Here is a 17,508-nt window from a genome sequence, read left to right on the forward strand (position 1 = left end):
TTATACTTCCACAATATCATAAGTTGCAAGACTGTGGAGGGCATTTTCAGAATTTAATACCAAGCCAAACCACATTACTTCAAGCAGCACTTTTGTTTGTTTGTTTTAATCTACCACAGGGATCAGGGTGTGAAAGAAAACATTGTTTATCATTACTTTTTCTCCTAAAATCAGAATCTGACAATGGGAATGAATTACATATTCAGCAATAACAAAGAGGGTAGCATCACTGCTTTATATTTTTTCAAATCCCACCATGGCTACAAAATTGTTCTCATTTCTCAAACACAGTCGAAATAACACAGAACTAAAAGAACAGAGTCTGCTAAATGGAATGATACGAGTCAACAGAAAGCCTGTAAGAGCTGGTAAAATCCAAGATAGTGAATTTCTGTCACGACTTCCCAAGCAATTACCAGTGTTTCCCCTTCACTTTACCCCTCTAGGCTACTGTCTAAATAAAGAAATGAAGCTTGAGAGGTAAACAGTGTAGCTCTTTAATATTGTATGACGCTTCAGCCTCCTTGCTAGCGATGTGAGTAGTCTTACAGTACAGTATCAGTCATCCTAGTGGGGAGAAGAAGGGAAGAGAGACAAAAGTCGTGGGGTTAACAAGACGAGTAAGTTGCCCATCCTCTTCCTGATTTGTCTCATCCGCAAGCATCTGTCTGATCCTTTGTGGAGCTGCCATCTTGGAGCGCTTCACCCACAGCTGATCCCTATTACCGGGGAGGACAGCAGCCTTATTACAATGGCTGAGGAGCTGCTAAGTGAATGTGTATGGGTGTGTATGTGTGTGTACGTTTAATTGTGTATGAGGGAAGGAGGGAGGAAGTCAGTGCAAGGCCTATAGGGGTAAAGGGCAGTTGTGGGAGAGAAGGTAGAGAGGAGAGAAACGCAGAGACACCACAGACTCGTGTACAATAGAGGCAAACAGCCATTACTGTAGGTATCTGCTAACAGGAACACTTTCCCCTCTGATGACAACTCAGGACCATTTTCTGGCCAATTACTTTAAATAAAGTATAATGGGTGAGCGGTCACAGAGGGAGACAGGAGAGGAGGGGAGGAGAGAGGATTGATGATGTGTTTTAATGCTAATACATCCCAAACCAATACATCAGCGGTGTGATCAGCGCTCTCTTATTCACTTCCACACACTTTGATTCCAGTTATTTCATCTGTGACCCTCTCCACCCCTCTCCTCCTCTCTCTCTCTCTCTCTCTCTCTCTCTCTCACTCTCTCTCTCTCTCAACACAACGGCCTCTGGGAAATACCTTTTAATGGCTCCTCTAAATTTGCTTCACAAAACACTCTTCTTTTTCTACACACACTTCTCTCACTAAATATCTATCTCCTGTGACATATAATAAAGTGTAATCATGGGTTCAAAACAGCAACAATGCCAGGTTTAAATGTCAATCATAATTGATATTCAGCACAATGTAACAGTGTAACATAAATACTACATTTATCATCGAGCTCAATGAGCTCCAATTCACCACATTGCTTTATAAAATGTACAACATATTTCAGTAACATAGTCGATGTTGCCAGTGGATGACATAAATGGTAAAATGAAAGTTGTAAAGTTTTTATTGCCTGTAGAGTTGAATTTACTCATCCAATAATCTGGGAGAGAAAAGCACACTTCTGACTATATTGTTCTGTTGAAAAGTATATTATTTAGTCTCAGTAGGATATAAAGAATAGGTTGCCATAGCAAGGATACTATTCTGTTGATAGTTTCAATTATTCCCTGTTCTTGTTTTTAACTATCCAAAGCCATTTTTGCACACCACCCTGATGAGTTAGTATGGTGGCACTGTCATTTCAACTCAATACAATAAAGTTATTGTCTGCTTGTGAAGAAAATTGACTATAATTACAGAGGAAAGGTGCCAGAGATACGGGGGTGAGCAATTCAGACAAAAAGCCTTGGCATTTTAATAATAATTTAACAGTTCAGTCGTGGGTTAATTGTGACAGGTAGACTGAAGAGCACATTCTTACTTTAGATATGTCTTCTTGCCAGGCTTTTTGTTTAGAAGACAGTCATTTCTTTTATCTGACTGCCTTTGTCTCTCAAACACAATACAGAAAAGTACACAGAGAAGGAGTCATTTTACTGTCTTGCAAAAAGATAATACAAATGTATTTGTCTGTTGCCTCCGTCTAATCAGACAGAACTGACTGCTTAAGAGAGACAGACAGCGATACCAAGAAAACTCAAGCTCTTTATTTACTCTTTCGTTTAACAAAGCCATTCAGACACTAATGCATAAAAAATTATGGTAATTATTTTGCTTCACTACTTTCGCCCTCAACAGAAAGGCAACAAATGTGCAAGAAATGAACATCCACACAAACAAATAATGCAGAAGCATTAAGAGAGTCTGTGACAGCCAGCTATCATCCAACACAGAACACTAACACCTTATACAGGCAATAACAAGTCCTCAGAAAAAGAAAGAATCACAGTTGAGCCACGTGAAGCAACATCAAACTAGAAACACTTCCTCGCGGTTGTGTGCCTCTGCCAACCAGTCAAGTAGCAGTTTTCATCCATGTCTGTCCAGACTTATAATATTTGTAGTGAAGACTTTGAAGGAATTTAACAAAAAGGTATTCAGTGTATTTTCCTTGTATGTGTTCACATGCTTGGTCAATAAAGCTGATTCTGACAGAACACAAAATTTTAGCCATAAGAGTAGACGATGCTTCAGATATGGATGTTGCTGCAAAGAAGCATCAAATACTAATATGTGGATGCTTCACACACATCTTCATCCCGGCAGCACAGAAGATCTAAACAGTCACCACAGTTTCAAGGTGAAGACCCAAGATTAGTGTCACCAAGTCAGTATCTGACCAAATGTGAAATATGGACACAATCTCCTCTTCTGTGACTTATGGCGTTGAATAATGGCCAGAAAAGTGTTTTTGCAGAACATAATGATGTCACAGTGGAGTTAATCTTTAACCTTTTGGATATAAAATGTCATAATTTTATCTTATTAGACATTTATGTGAAATTTTGTCATAATTAGCATATCAATTCTCGGGTTATGGCCAAAAACGTGTTTTGTTAGGTCACAGTGACCTTGACCTTTGACCACCAAATTCTAATCAGTTCATCCTTGAGTCCAAGTGGGTGCTTGTGCCAGATGTAATGAAATTCCCTCCAGGCGTTCCTGAGATAGGTTCACAGGAATGGATGGACAGAAGCCACGACTGTTGCTGGCATAGAGGCATAAAAACATGATTGTCAGTGTAAGGACCCCACATTTTGTCATTAACAAAGCTTCAGTTAAGCAAATATTCATACAGTACCACCTCACCACAAGCACACACTTACTGCATATCCTTACTATATAAAGTATGAACTACGTGGTGTCAACTGGAAATAACACCCTTCTCAATCTCTCCTCATCACCTTGTAGAGGGAAATACCACCTTAGACAAAGACATCATTGTCAAAACTGGTGTAAATGAGCGCAAGCTTGTGTGTGATTTTGTACACTAAAATACACAAAGACCCAGTGGATTTCTTGCTGATTAAAGGGATGCTTTATTTTGCATCCACTATGACAAATGTCAATCGATTATCAATAATGAGCTTAAAAAAACCTGGGTAAGCACCATGATCAGTGCAAAAACAATGCTGAACCTGCAGAAAGATTAATAGGATTTTTTGCTGACAGAGAACAGAGTTGTAATAGCAAAAGCTGTGGACCATGAATAAAATAAACAGAAAATGTCATTACACCAGAATAAGTAAAAATTAAAACTCATCTGTTGTGACATGGACTTGATGGGAAATTTTGCTATGCTGACACAAGAGTGGTGGGTGGTAAAATTTTGCTCATTCCTTAGGGACAAAGACAGAAAAACAGAGAGAGGAAAAAGTAGATTGTGTGTGTGTGTGTGTGTGTGTGTGTGTGTACCAGGGATTCCTCATGTTGTGTGGACATAAGTCTGTTTACACAGTCATGTTGTGGGGACTCACCTCCCTTATGGGGACAAAAACCAGTCCCCCTAACATAAATCATTAATTTTAGGGTGAAGACTTGGTTTAAAGTCAAGATTAGTTCATGATAAGGATAAGTTTAACAGCTTGGTGGAGCACCAACAGCAAAATAAACTCTGCAGTTAGGTTTTAGTTGAGAGGCCAGATGAACATATAGGAAAAGTATAGAGAAGGAGGAGCAAATGACTTAGAGGACAACAACAGACAATACATCAAAAATACTGCAAATGGAAAAAACAAGGCGAAGCAGGGAAGTAAATTACAAATCCGAAATTGAGGCTCCGTACTCTCCTGACACGTCCAAATTTATGGATCAGGGGAAACATGCAGTAGATGACTCACAATCACACAATGTATTTATGTTTCAGGGGAAAACAGTGTAAATAGACTCATAAGACCTATGCCTGCAGTTCATCTTCCACGTAGACAAACATACACAACAACACACACGCATGGACTAAATTATACTTTAAAGTATAAAAAAGGGGATAACACAAATGAGGTCATTAAGTCCCTGGAGAACATCTCCTGTTACCGTAATCGTTGACTCGGAAAAGTCAATATTTGTGCAGGTTGTGAAACATAGCAGAGTTGTATATGGGGAGGACACTAGCTTAAGGACTGACAGACACTATATTCAATTTGTGGATTTACTGTATATATACAGTAAATCCACACTGTATATCTTACTGTATATCTTATATTTACACTTCTGCACCACCCAAATGAAGTAAACTCAACATATTTTACTAAACTAAGAAGATTTTTTATGTGGCATTATTGTATGTATTTTATTTGCTGCCAAAAATGCATATTATAAGAATATTTCTAGAACACTAGATGAAAAACACAGAAGAAAGTGGGTTTTGTCCAGAAACACACTTTTTTAAAAGACCCAGGATTTTCGAACGAAGAGAAAATAAACTAGTTTCTCTTATTCCCACTGGTCTCTGAGAATCACTTTTTAATTAAAAAACAAACATCTCCACACAAGAATATTTCAAAAGAAACATTGCCCATTTCTCATTACGGTGTGTGATGACTTATAAACTTTTCCCAGTTCAGTGTGGATCCATTAAGTATGTCAGGCACATGTTTTTGTGCCTGACAAGACTTTAATAAATTAAATGTATTCCTTTGCTATTCCATCAAAGAGGTCATAATTTTGCAGAAAAAAATTAAATTAGGAAATTAGGAAAACAGAATTAAATACATTTTCTACCTAGGTTGTTTTGACAAGAAGGTATAAAAAACTTTTTGTTCTGTTCTTGAGTAAACAAACAAATCTACTTATAATTTGCCTTCATTTCTTTTCATGCAACATAACATCACATTAGAAATGTAATCTAAACCCAAGAAGCATGAAGCACCCTATTTTAGCAAATGTCTCAGGTAGGAATAGTGGTACATGATGAGTTGCTAAAAAGGATTTCGCACAAACAATCCATTATACACACAAAAAAACGTCACACACACACACACACACAAACACAACTGATTTGGACTCAGTAATGTCACCTCCAAACACAGTTAACTACATGATAAATGATTTGCAAATGCACCACTGCAACACTAGAAGAGACTGAGAAAGGAAGGTTAGAGGACAGAAAGCAGACGAGGACAGGACAAAGACAAGAAGGGCAAAGACAGAGGTAAAGTCACCCTTTCTGTAGCGAGCTGAGGCTCAGGACTGGCAGCTTCACAAAGGAAGGAGATGAGAAAATGAAAGTCATTTGAGAAGAGAAACAGGGATATTTGCACTGACACACACATCCAAATGTCATATCTAATGTGCTGCTTCCATGAGGGGAGGAAAAAAGAGAGGAAAAGTCAATGACAGAAAAAGACAAGTGGGGTGGTGGAGAGAGCGTCATAGAGGAAGAAACATGAGGATAGACAGAGAGAAACAGAGATAACTCCTTTGACTGATGACTCATGAAAATTAAAACCGTTCGTCTTGAGGACATGCTTTCATTTTCCGCCCCTGCTGTGATCCCTTTCTTCCTGAACTGTGATTGTAGCTGCAGGTACACCAGGTGCATCAGTCTGTGTATGCATACGGACGTGACTGAAGGTGTGAACGAAACTACGCAAACTCTGTCTGTCTTGTCTGTGTTTCACACACACACACACACACACACACACACACACACACACACACACACACACACACACACACACACACACACTTGTGTTCAGTCTCCTCTCAAGGTATTCTTTTGTTGTTTTAAAAGTGATTTGTTTTTCAGTCACACACTGAGTTGCCTTGTAGGCAACTCAGTGTGTGACTTTTATTGGAAAAATTTTTAAAGAATTTCCTTTGGCATGACTTGCTGCAACACCAGTTATGTTGCACTACGTAGTTTCACTTTGTAGCCTACCTCTCCAGTGTTCACTGAGACCTGGGGTTGTACAACATCTCCAGAATCATACCTCCCGATGGAAAATACATGACTGTTTCATGGTTTCAACAGGAGGGAATCAGAAGCAATAAAAAAATCAAATATAAAGCCATTTGAAAGAGTATAGTGAAGCTTTGGACTGACTATACAAGCGAGCAACACAGGACAACTTGAAAGGGAGATGAAGGAGATGACTCAATTGAATCTGGCTAACATAAAAAGAGCTTTGTGGGTGCATGTGTGTGTGTGTATCAGTGTGTATTTTGTTATGATATTTTTGGTTGGAAATGAAAGCACACATTTAACACATTTTATTATGTGTACAAATACACAACAGGCTAATAAGTTTGTATTGGAATTATAATTAAAACAGTGCGCAGTGGTGCATGTCTTCATAACCTCAGGCTTTATCATGAGTCACAACTTACAGCCGTCTATTGTTTAATAAAGGATTGCTGGGCCTGTGTACATAGAGAAAATAGATAACACTTCAATGACACCAGCTCATGGGACACAGCTGAAGCACAGCACCTCAGTTCAGTCTGTACATCACTGTTGAGCATTGCTCTGTTCAGCCAAACTGATTGAGAACAAGCCATTTTTAAAATTGGTACAGTTTTGTATGCTTTTCTGAAAACTTAAAAATAGCTCACTTTAAGGGAAATTTGTCCAGTAACACAAAACCTCCATAGAAGTTAAAAAGCACTTAACTTCCTTCTTATTTGCTCTAGGATCTCATTGGAGGACCATTGGAGGTTATTTTTACTTTAAGAGAGATTTAAAACAATTAAAATCTTACCTTGGGCTAGCACATTCATATATTTAATAATAAAGAAAATCAAGGCTACTATTATCAGAATCCATTTGCCATAACTTGTTTTATGTTTCTTGGGGTCACAAGTACAAAACTCAAGGCTAGGGAATTATTCATAAATGACACATTCATTTTGACACACTGAAATACCACTACCTGCCACTGATTACCGGTCTGGAACAGAGAGGCTCGGATTACAACACACACAGAGGGGAGTGTGACTTTATTCTCTGCTCAGGACACCATTACTCCACTATATCTTTACACAGCAAATACTTGTTTTCTGACATCTAGTGGGACTGAATGTCATATATTGCACCTTTAACAATATATTTCATTTGTTACTGGCTTTGTCTTTATGTATATAGAAAAACTTGTTTTTGCTACAGAGAGCCAAAATGAAAACAGACCATCTGGGTTATGTTTGCTTTGACTTTGTATGTAATTGCGCCTCAACTAAAATTTGATTACCACTACCTGCTTCTGATTATATGTAACACAAATACATATAATCTATGCCTAAATTGACTGAAGTTGTAAAGTATATATTAGAGATGCCCCAAGTCTATCCTAAGGATCAGTATCAGGGCCGATTCGAGCATATTTTAATGGATTGGTATCAGATCAAATTCTGATCCTCTGCTGTGTTTCGTCCACCTCAGCCTGCTAGTGTTGCAGTGCTGCTCTCCTTTAGAACAGCAGGGCTCAACAGTATAAGCATTTTGAGAGTGAAAATTAGAGCATGCAAAAAATTATTCGGCCACTCAGAGTGCGAATGACTCTGAGTTCTGACACTGAGGTTGGCAAAATTTCGTAACGCTCTGACAGTAACAATTATCTTATCACTCCTCTCTCTTTCTTATTAACTAAGCAGCAATTTAGAAAAAAACTTTCAGGTTGCATCATTTTTAGCCGGCGCTGACCATTGCTGTTGCTGGTTAGAACGACAAACATCACCGCCAGCTGGTCACATCAGTTTGCACTAATTAACGTTAATTCTGTGAGTAACTTGCTGACAGGCAAAATTTTAATTTGTCTGTTGTCAGGTTTGTGATCTCTCTCTGGTGTCTGTACTAGGCTAAAAATCATCTGTGAAGAGAGAGACTCCACTCCACTTAAATAGAGAAAGTTTCAGGAGTGGCGCTCTCCCAGTTTAACTTTCACCCGTGTATATTATCAATAATTTAAGCTTAAAAACCTAATAAAATCAGGATCTTCAGTATCTGGATCATGAAGCTCATGAAAATGAAGGTGTGCCAAATTAGTGGGCTACAAATGTTATTTTAATGTGTCCCATTTATACATATTTAATCAACATTTAGGTAAATATGAGTATCTGATCGGACACGGTATATCCAATATTAAAAGACTGAAGATCGGGATCAGAGACAAAAAAGGTAGACTGGGCATCCATATGTGTTCAGTATTGCTGTGCTATCATTGACTGTGTTTGAGAGATAAACACATAACTACAAACACTTCATAACTATTTTTCACCGTTGTCATTCTGGACAAATTCCAGTATCCACTCGATATGGCTCTGTTGCATTCAAGCCAGCATGCCAGTGTCCGCCAGATGTGGCATCTCAGTCATGGCTCATACGCAGCTCCTCTCTCAGTTCCGCTATCTTTACACACCAGGTCTATTTTTGAAGGAGCAGCTCGCATCTCTGAAGAATGAAATTCACTCTTGAATGTTATAAATGTCTACGTTTATTGACAATTGACATTAAATAAATATTTTAAAAGGTGCAATATATGACATTCATCCCCACTAGATGTCGCACTACAGCACGAGCATCTCAGACCAAAACAAATGTACGCATCATTTCCTCAGTAAAGTTGGGAAAAAAAGAAAGCATCCCCTGAACTGACAGCTCACAAAAGTCAGATCAAACTGTCAAACTAGGCAGTGCTGCTCAAATATGGATGAAGATTCTTTTACTGCGTTGCCTATTTCTCACCTCAAATATTTTCAGAAACATAGTTTAGTTTACTCTTTAGCTGTAATATTATAAAGTTTGTGAATTGGCCGCCATGTTAAAAACGGACACGGGAAGACACGGAGGGACTCACATGCACTAACATGCACGCGCAGCCAGACTGGTTATTAAAACAAAGAACAGAGAGGCTATATCTTTACAGCAGCAAATACTTGTTTTCTGACATCTAGTGGGACTGAATGTCATATATTGCACCTTTAACAATACATTTCATTTGTTATTGGCTTTGTCTTTATGTATATAGAAAAACTTGTTTTTGCTGCAGAGAGCCAAATTGAAAACAGAACATCTGGGTTCTGTTTGCTTTGACTTTGTATGCAATTGCGCCTCAACTAAAATTTGCTTTGCTCTCTGTGTGAACACGCTGTAATAACGCAAATTACTAAAAATCCAGCCTTGGAAAATAGCTTTTCTCAACACTACATTGTGTTGTTTACTCAATATATTTAGACAAGAAGGGGAATTTTTAAAAAAAGATCTAATATCTTTGTTTATTCAATATATCTGTTTAAGCAGCCTATAACAAACTGTATTTCCCATATGCCCTAGACAATCGTGGGTTAAACATCACCAGATTGAGAAAAGAGGCGAGCCCGTTTGTGAGGCGACTGGTCACAGTTAGTTCAGACGTGTTCAGACATGTTCAGACATGAAGAAGAGGTTTGGTCTTTGAAGAAGACTCTCTCTGTCTCTCCTCTACCGCACCAACTCAGTCGTTTACTGACAACCGGCCACCTGGCACAGCTTCAAGGGAAAAATATGTGTCTTTATTAAGAAATAAAAAAGTGTTTACTCAGATAGTTTTGAAGTAGAGGAATGTCAAAGTGTGTGAATGTGTGTGTGCATGCATTAGTGAAAGAACGGGGAACAGTGTGTGAGGATATCTCTCAGAAGTCAGCACTGCATGCAATGTTTATCCACCACATATTGAGCAGTGCTGACCAGAAAGCCCCAACGGGGCCATTGGACCAGCTGGTGTAATACTGGCATACACAAAGCCCCAAACACAAACACATCTCTCTCTCTCACATGCACACACACAAACACACTTACTCTCTCTTCAACACACATACATCATCCTATGGCAGCCCTTCCATTTCACTCCTCTCCTCCACCTTACGCCTCATCAGACATATTATAATTAGCCGTGCTGAGTAATTAACATCCAAATTAGGACCTTCATTTGCATATCTGCCCTCATTTGCATATACTTCCAGCAGCACACAGACCTGACATTCCTCCACACACTTATAAATGCCAGTACAAAACACAGGGGTACTCAGTCTTTTTCAACACAATTATCTGCCATCACAACGCATGCACACACCTTTTCACACACAAGAAACACACATATTCTTTCCTTTGAAAGCTGTTAGAAAACATGAACTGGGAACAGTAAAGGACAGAGAAGGGTCGGGGTGCAGAGAGGTGGATTAAAGCTAAAGTAGGGTTAAAAGAAAGAGAAAATCAGCACAGGCTAGCAAAGAGGGGGACTGAGGAGGGGATAGTAATAGAGGTAGCAGAGATAGAGTGGGAATGTGACACACTCCAGATGAGAAAAGGCAAAGTAAGACAGAAAGAAGAGTGCCTCGCCATTTATACATCTCACTTAAGCCCATAAACTTTGGAATTGAATCCATGGCTGTGCAAAGAGAGAGAGCAGCAAGTCTGGAAATCAGAACGGAGGCTGTTCAAGCTTGGAAAAAGAAGTGAGAGGGAGAATGACGAAACACTTCTCGCTCTCTGTGACATTTGCCCTCTGAATGGCATCAGCCCAACGGAGCGGAGCAGCAAAGAGTGATGCAGAGTCAAAAGAAAAGACAGAGATAGACAGGGAGAAAAAACACAAGTGAGAAAAGCAGAAGAATGAAAGACAATGGAAAGGGCATGAATGACAAGAGGAAAAGAGCGACAGGACGGGCAGAGCAGTTCCCGTCAGACATTCTTTCACCAGTCATTGCACAGAAGAGGAAAACCTGAGTTATGCTTCGGCGTTTCACATCGCTCTCACGATTTATGTTCCGGCGAGGATAATGCAGCTAGACGGCTCTGTTGAAAAGACACTCATAAATCTGATCTTGTTTTCGATTTTTTTTCCCCCCTTTCTTTCTCTTTCAGCGCCCCTAAAATCCTCTCAGTCTGTATTCTTTGGCATTCATCTGCTCTGGTCTATTTTTCGGTCTTCTTATGTGAAGGTATTCAGCAGCAAGCCTTTGTCTCATGTACATACAGTCTTCTGCTGAGCTTGTAGAGCTTGTAAATACAACATATAAAACACCCTCACTTACTGTGTCTCTCTTGTGCAGCATGCCAGTACACAAAGGCCTTGATCTATTCCTCTTCAACTGTTAAGAAGAAATGGCTTTACTTAACAATATCAAGAAAATTGCATGACACACCGAGTCAAAGCCAATCCGGTAATTTCATAACATGCTGAATAATGTGATATTTGGCCTCAAAACCATATTATGTATCTGTGCATTGCATAGCAAGTGATGTGTGGAAACATGCTGGCAATCACAGCTGAGTTCACACATCACATTCACCTTAGAAAATTGAATGGGTCATTGAAGTCTCTGCAGAAAACAGGCTCTCCTCTAAACTCAATCTAAACCTAGTTAGCCGTCCGTCTGGCTCACAGCCATATTGAGGTCTGTTATAAACAGGGAAAATAATGATAATATTTGGTTGAGCGCAGACAGCCAGTCAGCCCCATGCTCTCACTCCAGAGACCCAATTAATACCACTGTAAACCGCCGCTGCCCTTCACAGACAACACCAGTCGGCGCTGCATGTGTGTTTGTGTGTGACAGAGAGAGAGAGAGAGAGAGAGAGAGAGAGAAAGAGAGAAAGATGTGAGAGTATCACATGGTGAGGATGTGATTGAATACAACGCCCTGACCATCGTTGCCCTTCTCCAGCACTAATCGATTATTATTGTAGACCTAAATCATCTTTCAGATCGCTGGCCAACCAGCCAATCATGACCAGCAACGTAACCGCTGATATCCTAAATAAATGTTTATGGTGTTGATCATTTTAAAAGAAACTGGGGCATGTGAGGTTGCCTCCTGAACATAACATTATGAGGAGAAGAGTATCCTAGTAACCTTTCAGCCTGACATTGATATTTAGCTACTATGTGATCTTCTAGTGGCTTAAAGGGTGACTCCACCTGCGTTGCTTTCCGGGTTATTCAAGTGAAAACGCCCACTCAGCCGTAAGCAAAAAGCAGTGACATGGGTTAGAGCCAGAGCGCTGATGCCCCCCCCCACTACACACACATACACACACACACACAGAGTTCGCTGACACAGTGTCTTCCTAACATACTCGCTCGCTGTATGTTACAGCATGAAAAATTGTCCAGATATCCTACGAGCGATGTCACAGCCCTGAGTCTGAGTGTGTGAGATGTTTATAAATGCACCGGATGGAGCGGAGGGACAGACAGCTGCTTGGTGCCTGGAGCTCTGGAGCTTCAGGATGAATAACACCCGCGAGTCACACCGGATTCTGCTCTGATCCGGAGGGAGAAGAGCTCAGAGGTTATTTTTTAAACTTTGAGCAGCAGCAACAGCAAGTTCTCAGTCTGTGGCTGCTGGCTAGGCGGACTAGGGGGTTTGTATCAGTTTATATGTAGCAACGTCATCATGCAGAAACCTACGTAAGGTCACGTGGGAAAAAGTTTTTAGACGGTCTTGGGAAAATGGCATTTTGACACTAAAACACACTTCAACCAAACTTTGAATTTTCGGATTTGAATACATATGGAACAATAATGTGAAGCTACCAAATGATATAAAAACCTCAACAACAAAAAAAGTACCTGCCCTTTAAAGTGATGGGAAACTGGTGTGAGTTATTTGAGATTAAACCACCAGTCAATTAATCAATTATTTAATTGGGAGAGTTTCAGAATTAATCTCAGAATAAATCTGCAACTATTTTTGATAATTTGATGATTTTTTCAAGGAAACATACCAAAACATCCCCTAGTTTAAGCCTCTCAATTATGTTAGTGTTGAGAAAGGAAGATCTTTTCAAACGCACCTGCACCTGAGACAGTCAGACGTGCGAATATCTCCTGTGAAAAAAGGCTCATGTGATAGTAAATTGAGTATATTTGGACTGTTGGTTGAGAAAAACAAGAAATTTCAAGACGTTACCTTGAGATTTAGGAAATTGTAATGGTCATTTTTGCAAGGCTATTTTCTGTAGAGGGGGTAAATGATTGATCGAGAAAATAATCGATGATGAAAATAATAGTTGCAGCCTAATGTCTATATTGACGGTTATTTATCCCACTAACGTATCACTGTATCAAGCTGTAACTTTCCACCTAGCTAACTGTACACCTGTCCCGTTAATTGCCCTGTTAACCATTACACACGAGCCCCGACTAACCGTTAGTCAACAACTGCCACGGGGGGGAAAAAATATACGTCAGGTCAACAAATATTCAGCACAACTTAGCTAAAAAGGGACAAAACAAACAAACAAAATACCCTAAATACCTACGAAGTTGTTAGACGGACCGTTGCTGCCAACTTGAGCAACTCAAGGGCAAAAAAAGCAGCAACATTTTGAAGCCAAGTTGATTTTTCTTTTTGCCAAAATCTTTTTTCTTTTTCATGTTCCTTACCTTTTCCGCCGAGAGCGCAGGAGTGGCCCCAGAAAAGCCCAGAAAACAGCAAAAAAGGGACCCCGAGTGTCTGCATGGTTATCGGAGCTGTGTTGCCGGGTGATGTTTCCCCGTCCTCTCCTCCTCTGAAAACCTGGATCACCTCCTCAGCGCGAGGGTGTTTCTCAACGAGCCCGGCAGGTAGAGAGACCTTCACTGGAAACTGGGAACAGGGAGAGAGAGAGAGGGCGTCAGTAGAGCAGCGTAAATGAAGAGGAGTTTCCTGTTATATGCTTTCAAGATAAAACTCTGTCTACTGTTATTGTTATATAACGTCAAATACGAGTACAAAAACATCGCTATATTTATACTAGATGTTTTTTTTAAATCGTATTGTCACATCTTAATGATTATGGAAGCCTCGAAACAAGTTTTTATATACACTACTATTAATACTACACTTTTATATTGAAGAAAATAGCTTATTTTCCGGTATCAGTATGGCTTAATTGGGTTAACTTGACTGTTAATGAGGCAGCTCCCTCAGACCAATGAAGAGAAGGAGCAAGTGGTGAAGACGGGGATGTAAGTAGGGGGATCTGTCTGAGATGAGTGTGAATGTGTTGAGTTTGGTGTTAAGAAAGGGGAGGGGGTGATTTTGACACCCCAAGAAAGAGCTGCTGTAGCTAATGGAGAATTTGCTCCCAGTGATTGCACTCCTCTACAGAAATACAGCTACAGTTATTCAATCAGTTCAATAAACCCCAAGCCATAAGGCACCAGAAGCTTACCACACATCCCCAAAGTGAAGTGATTTATGGTAGCTAGGGGGGGTCATAATACCACCCATACACAGGGAACATTAATTCCTCTGTGATTCAAGTTTTTCAACACATGAAACAGCTTCTAAATCAGTGTTTCCCGACTCCTCTGGCTTGTGACCCCCTTAAAGCAAAACGATGTGTATTACAGCACATTACAACGTGTACTACAGCACTACTACAATAGTCTACTACTTGGGAAAAGTTCAAGCAAAAAGTTATATTTTTTCTCCATAAGATAAGATAAATTCTGTGTAGATATATTTTTCTTTTTTCTGGTTTTCTATCGTGTTAATTCTCTTGTGACTGCTTAGATGCTTAGATGTTAGTGTCCCAATCCCTTGGTTGACCTTCAGACTCATTTTGCTTGACATTTCCTCATCATATCAATGAAAATGCAAGATCAGATTTGATCTCAGACTGACTGGTATAACAGGTGCGACACCTGAATACCTAAATGGCCATTTCGGTATTCAGACAAGTTGGTAACCCATGTGTATCCTTATATCAATTTATGAAGCTGTTATCCTCCATTAGTTGCCTGTGTTAGCTAGGCATTTGGGAAATGTAAAAAATCTGTCACTTTGATTTAATGTAATATGAACTGTGGATTTTTGCATCTTCTTACAGCGATGTTCCTTTTCTAATCGAATGAAGCAGCTGCTACAATATGATGTTTTTCCAGCTGTATCCTCCTAACAAGAGCCCAAACAGCACAGCTATACACCCCCTCACAGATTTGAGTCTTTCAGTTTACACCCTGTGGCAGAATCACTGGTTTTCTCTAACGGCCGTATGTTCTTCAATTATTCCCCCTGTTCCTTCGTCTGTTGGGTGTGGGTGTGTGTTCTGGGGATTAGAGAGAGGGGGCAGACCTCAAGTGAGTTAAGAGGATAACAAAGATAGAACACACACACACATACACACAAATGCAGAGAAAAACATGCAGGACCACATTTACATGTACACGCAGCCACTTACACACATACTCCCAACTGGCTGTTTCCATGGCTGGTGGCAGCTAAGTTACAGCAGGGGGAAAGATGCATTAGGGAGCACATTGTTCCACTACCTGCAGCCAAGTCCTCAGGTAAGCAATCATTTAGAACAGGGGACATTTCACAGTGGCATTACTTAGGTATTGCATGTTATTGACGCACATTTTACTTTCAACATAACACATATTTCTCATATGGATTAGGCTGGTTGCCTTTTTGACTTTTGACTTTTTCCAGCATCTACTGTATCCTCCAGCAAACCCAAACAGTTTATGAGTAATGAATTATTCAACTGTTTATGACTCCTAAATTATTAATCTTATTACGGTTTCATTTATTAAGGTATTGCATCCTCACAATGGTAAGGACTGGTAAGAAAAGCAGTGAATATAAAAATATTAAATTCTAAGATCTCAGATAGTATAATCTGTGTGTGCCAATGTGGAAAAGTATTTTTCATACCAACAAAACAGTGAAACAAGATATTTACCTGAGATGCCATCAGAACATAATATCTAGGCATCTAGACTCCATTAAAATTAAAGTTCAAGTCAAGTTCATGTTGCATTAGAATTATCCACAAAAATACCAAAGCAGAAAATCTTCCTCCATCTACAGAAAATTAATCTGGATGCTGTCTTCTTTTTTTCTCTATCTGCACCAACACTGGTGTGGCATCACAGATTATTGGACAAGACAAATTCATTTCTGCTGGTACAGAGGGCAGTTGTGGATTTTAACTGAGACTGACTGAGCAGTCGAATGAATAACAATCTGAAGTTTCAACCTAGAAGCATGATGATGATTGTTTCCTCACACACACACACACACACACACACACACACACACACACAAACAGGCATGTATGCATGCATCCACACTTCTGTTCACCACTAATCTTGCTAATGAAATGCACGAATGAATGACACTGAAAGATAGGACTCAGAAACCAGCTTCCACTGTACAGACCTGATACTCAAAGGGCCTAACCAACAGCTTGTTGTTGGGTGTAGTACTGACAGTAACAATAGTCACAATACTATGAAATAGGCTGATTAAATATGAAATGAATTATTTGTGCGAGCACATACAGCATGCACGTTTATGTAATTCCTCTTGCCATTACTGTCCTTATTGGGCAGAGTTAGTTCTATTTTCTAGTGGTACATGCCAATGGTCTCTAAAACACCAAAGGACTTCCTTGAACCTTCACATTCTCTCAATATTATTCTTGTTCGTCTGTGACAAAGAAGAGTTATTGGAAAAGCCATTTGCAGCACAACCTTTTTGTAACCAGTTGCTGGTTGCACTACAGACAGTCAATTAGTGTTTGACAAAGCTTCTCCTTTTCATCTGACAAGCAGTTAACAACAATGGAATGAAAGGTTACCAGGAGCATGTAGGTGTTTGATAAGGTGCCACTGTAAAGGTCAGCTTATGATAAACTGCTACTTTTGGCAAGAAAATGCATTCTGTTGAAATGGATAAAGGACTCTCCTCCTACTGCCACGATGTGGTATAGACAGATGGGACTTAAGGCTAAAGTCTTCTAAGACAACATATATGGGGTGGAGCATGACTTTTCTAGACAGTTTTGAGTTGATTTTTTGTTGTTGTTGCTGTTATGTTGTTAGGCCTTAATGTAGGCTGATATGGGTTCTGTTGATATTATAAAAAATAATAAAATTATCATTTAAAAAACAAAAAAAGAAAGACCAGGCAGTTAATTGTACAGTGTGCTTCAGTACCATGGAGAGCTCCGTCACTTTGCTCAGGACAATCTTCTTCCACCAGGGGTCGCACTTCAGCCGGGTT

General features: G+C 39.6%; 1 protein-coding gene across 1 annotated transcript in view; it reads right to left on the minus strand.

Annotated features, from left to right (window-relative positions):
• clstn2a (calsyntenin 2a) overlaps positions 1-17,507 on the minus strand; it is a 170,324-nt gene extending 152,817 nt beyond the window's left edge. The window contains exons 1-2 of the mRNA XM_042427715.1: positions 17,442-17,507; positions 13,896-14,097 (exon numbers count right to left, since the gene is read on the minus strand). Coding sequence (XP_042283649.1) covers positions 13,896-14,097; positions 17,442-17,444 — 205 coding nt within the window. The 5' untranslated portion in view covers positions 17,445-17,507. The remainder of the gene's footprint in view (positions 1-13,895; positions 14,098-17,441) is intronic.
• Position 17,508: the final 1 nt, after the last annotated feature.

The sequence above is a fragment of the Thunnus maccoyii genome, chromosome 12, assembly GCF_910596095.1.
Source record: "Thunnus maccoyii chromosome 12, fThuMac1.1, whole genome shotgun sequence".
NCBI lineage: Eukaryota > Metazoa > Chordata > Actinopteri > Scombriformes > Scombridae > Thunnus > Thunnus maccoyii.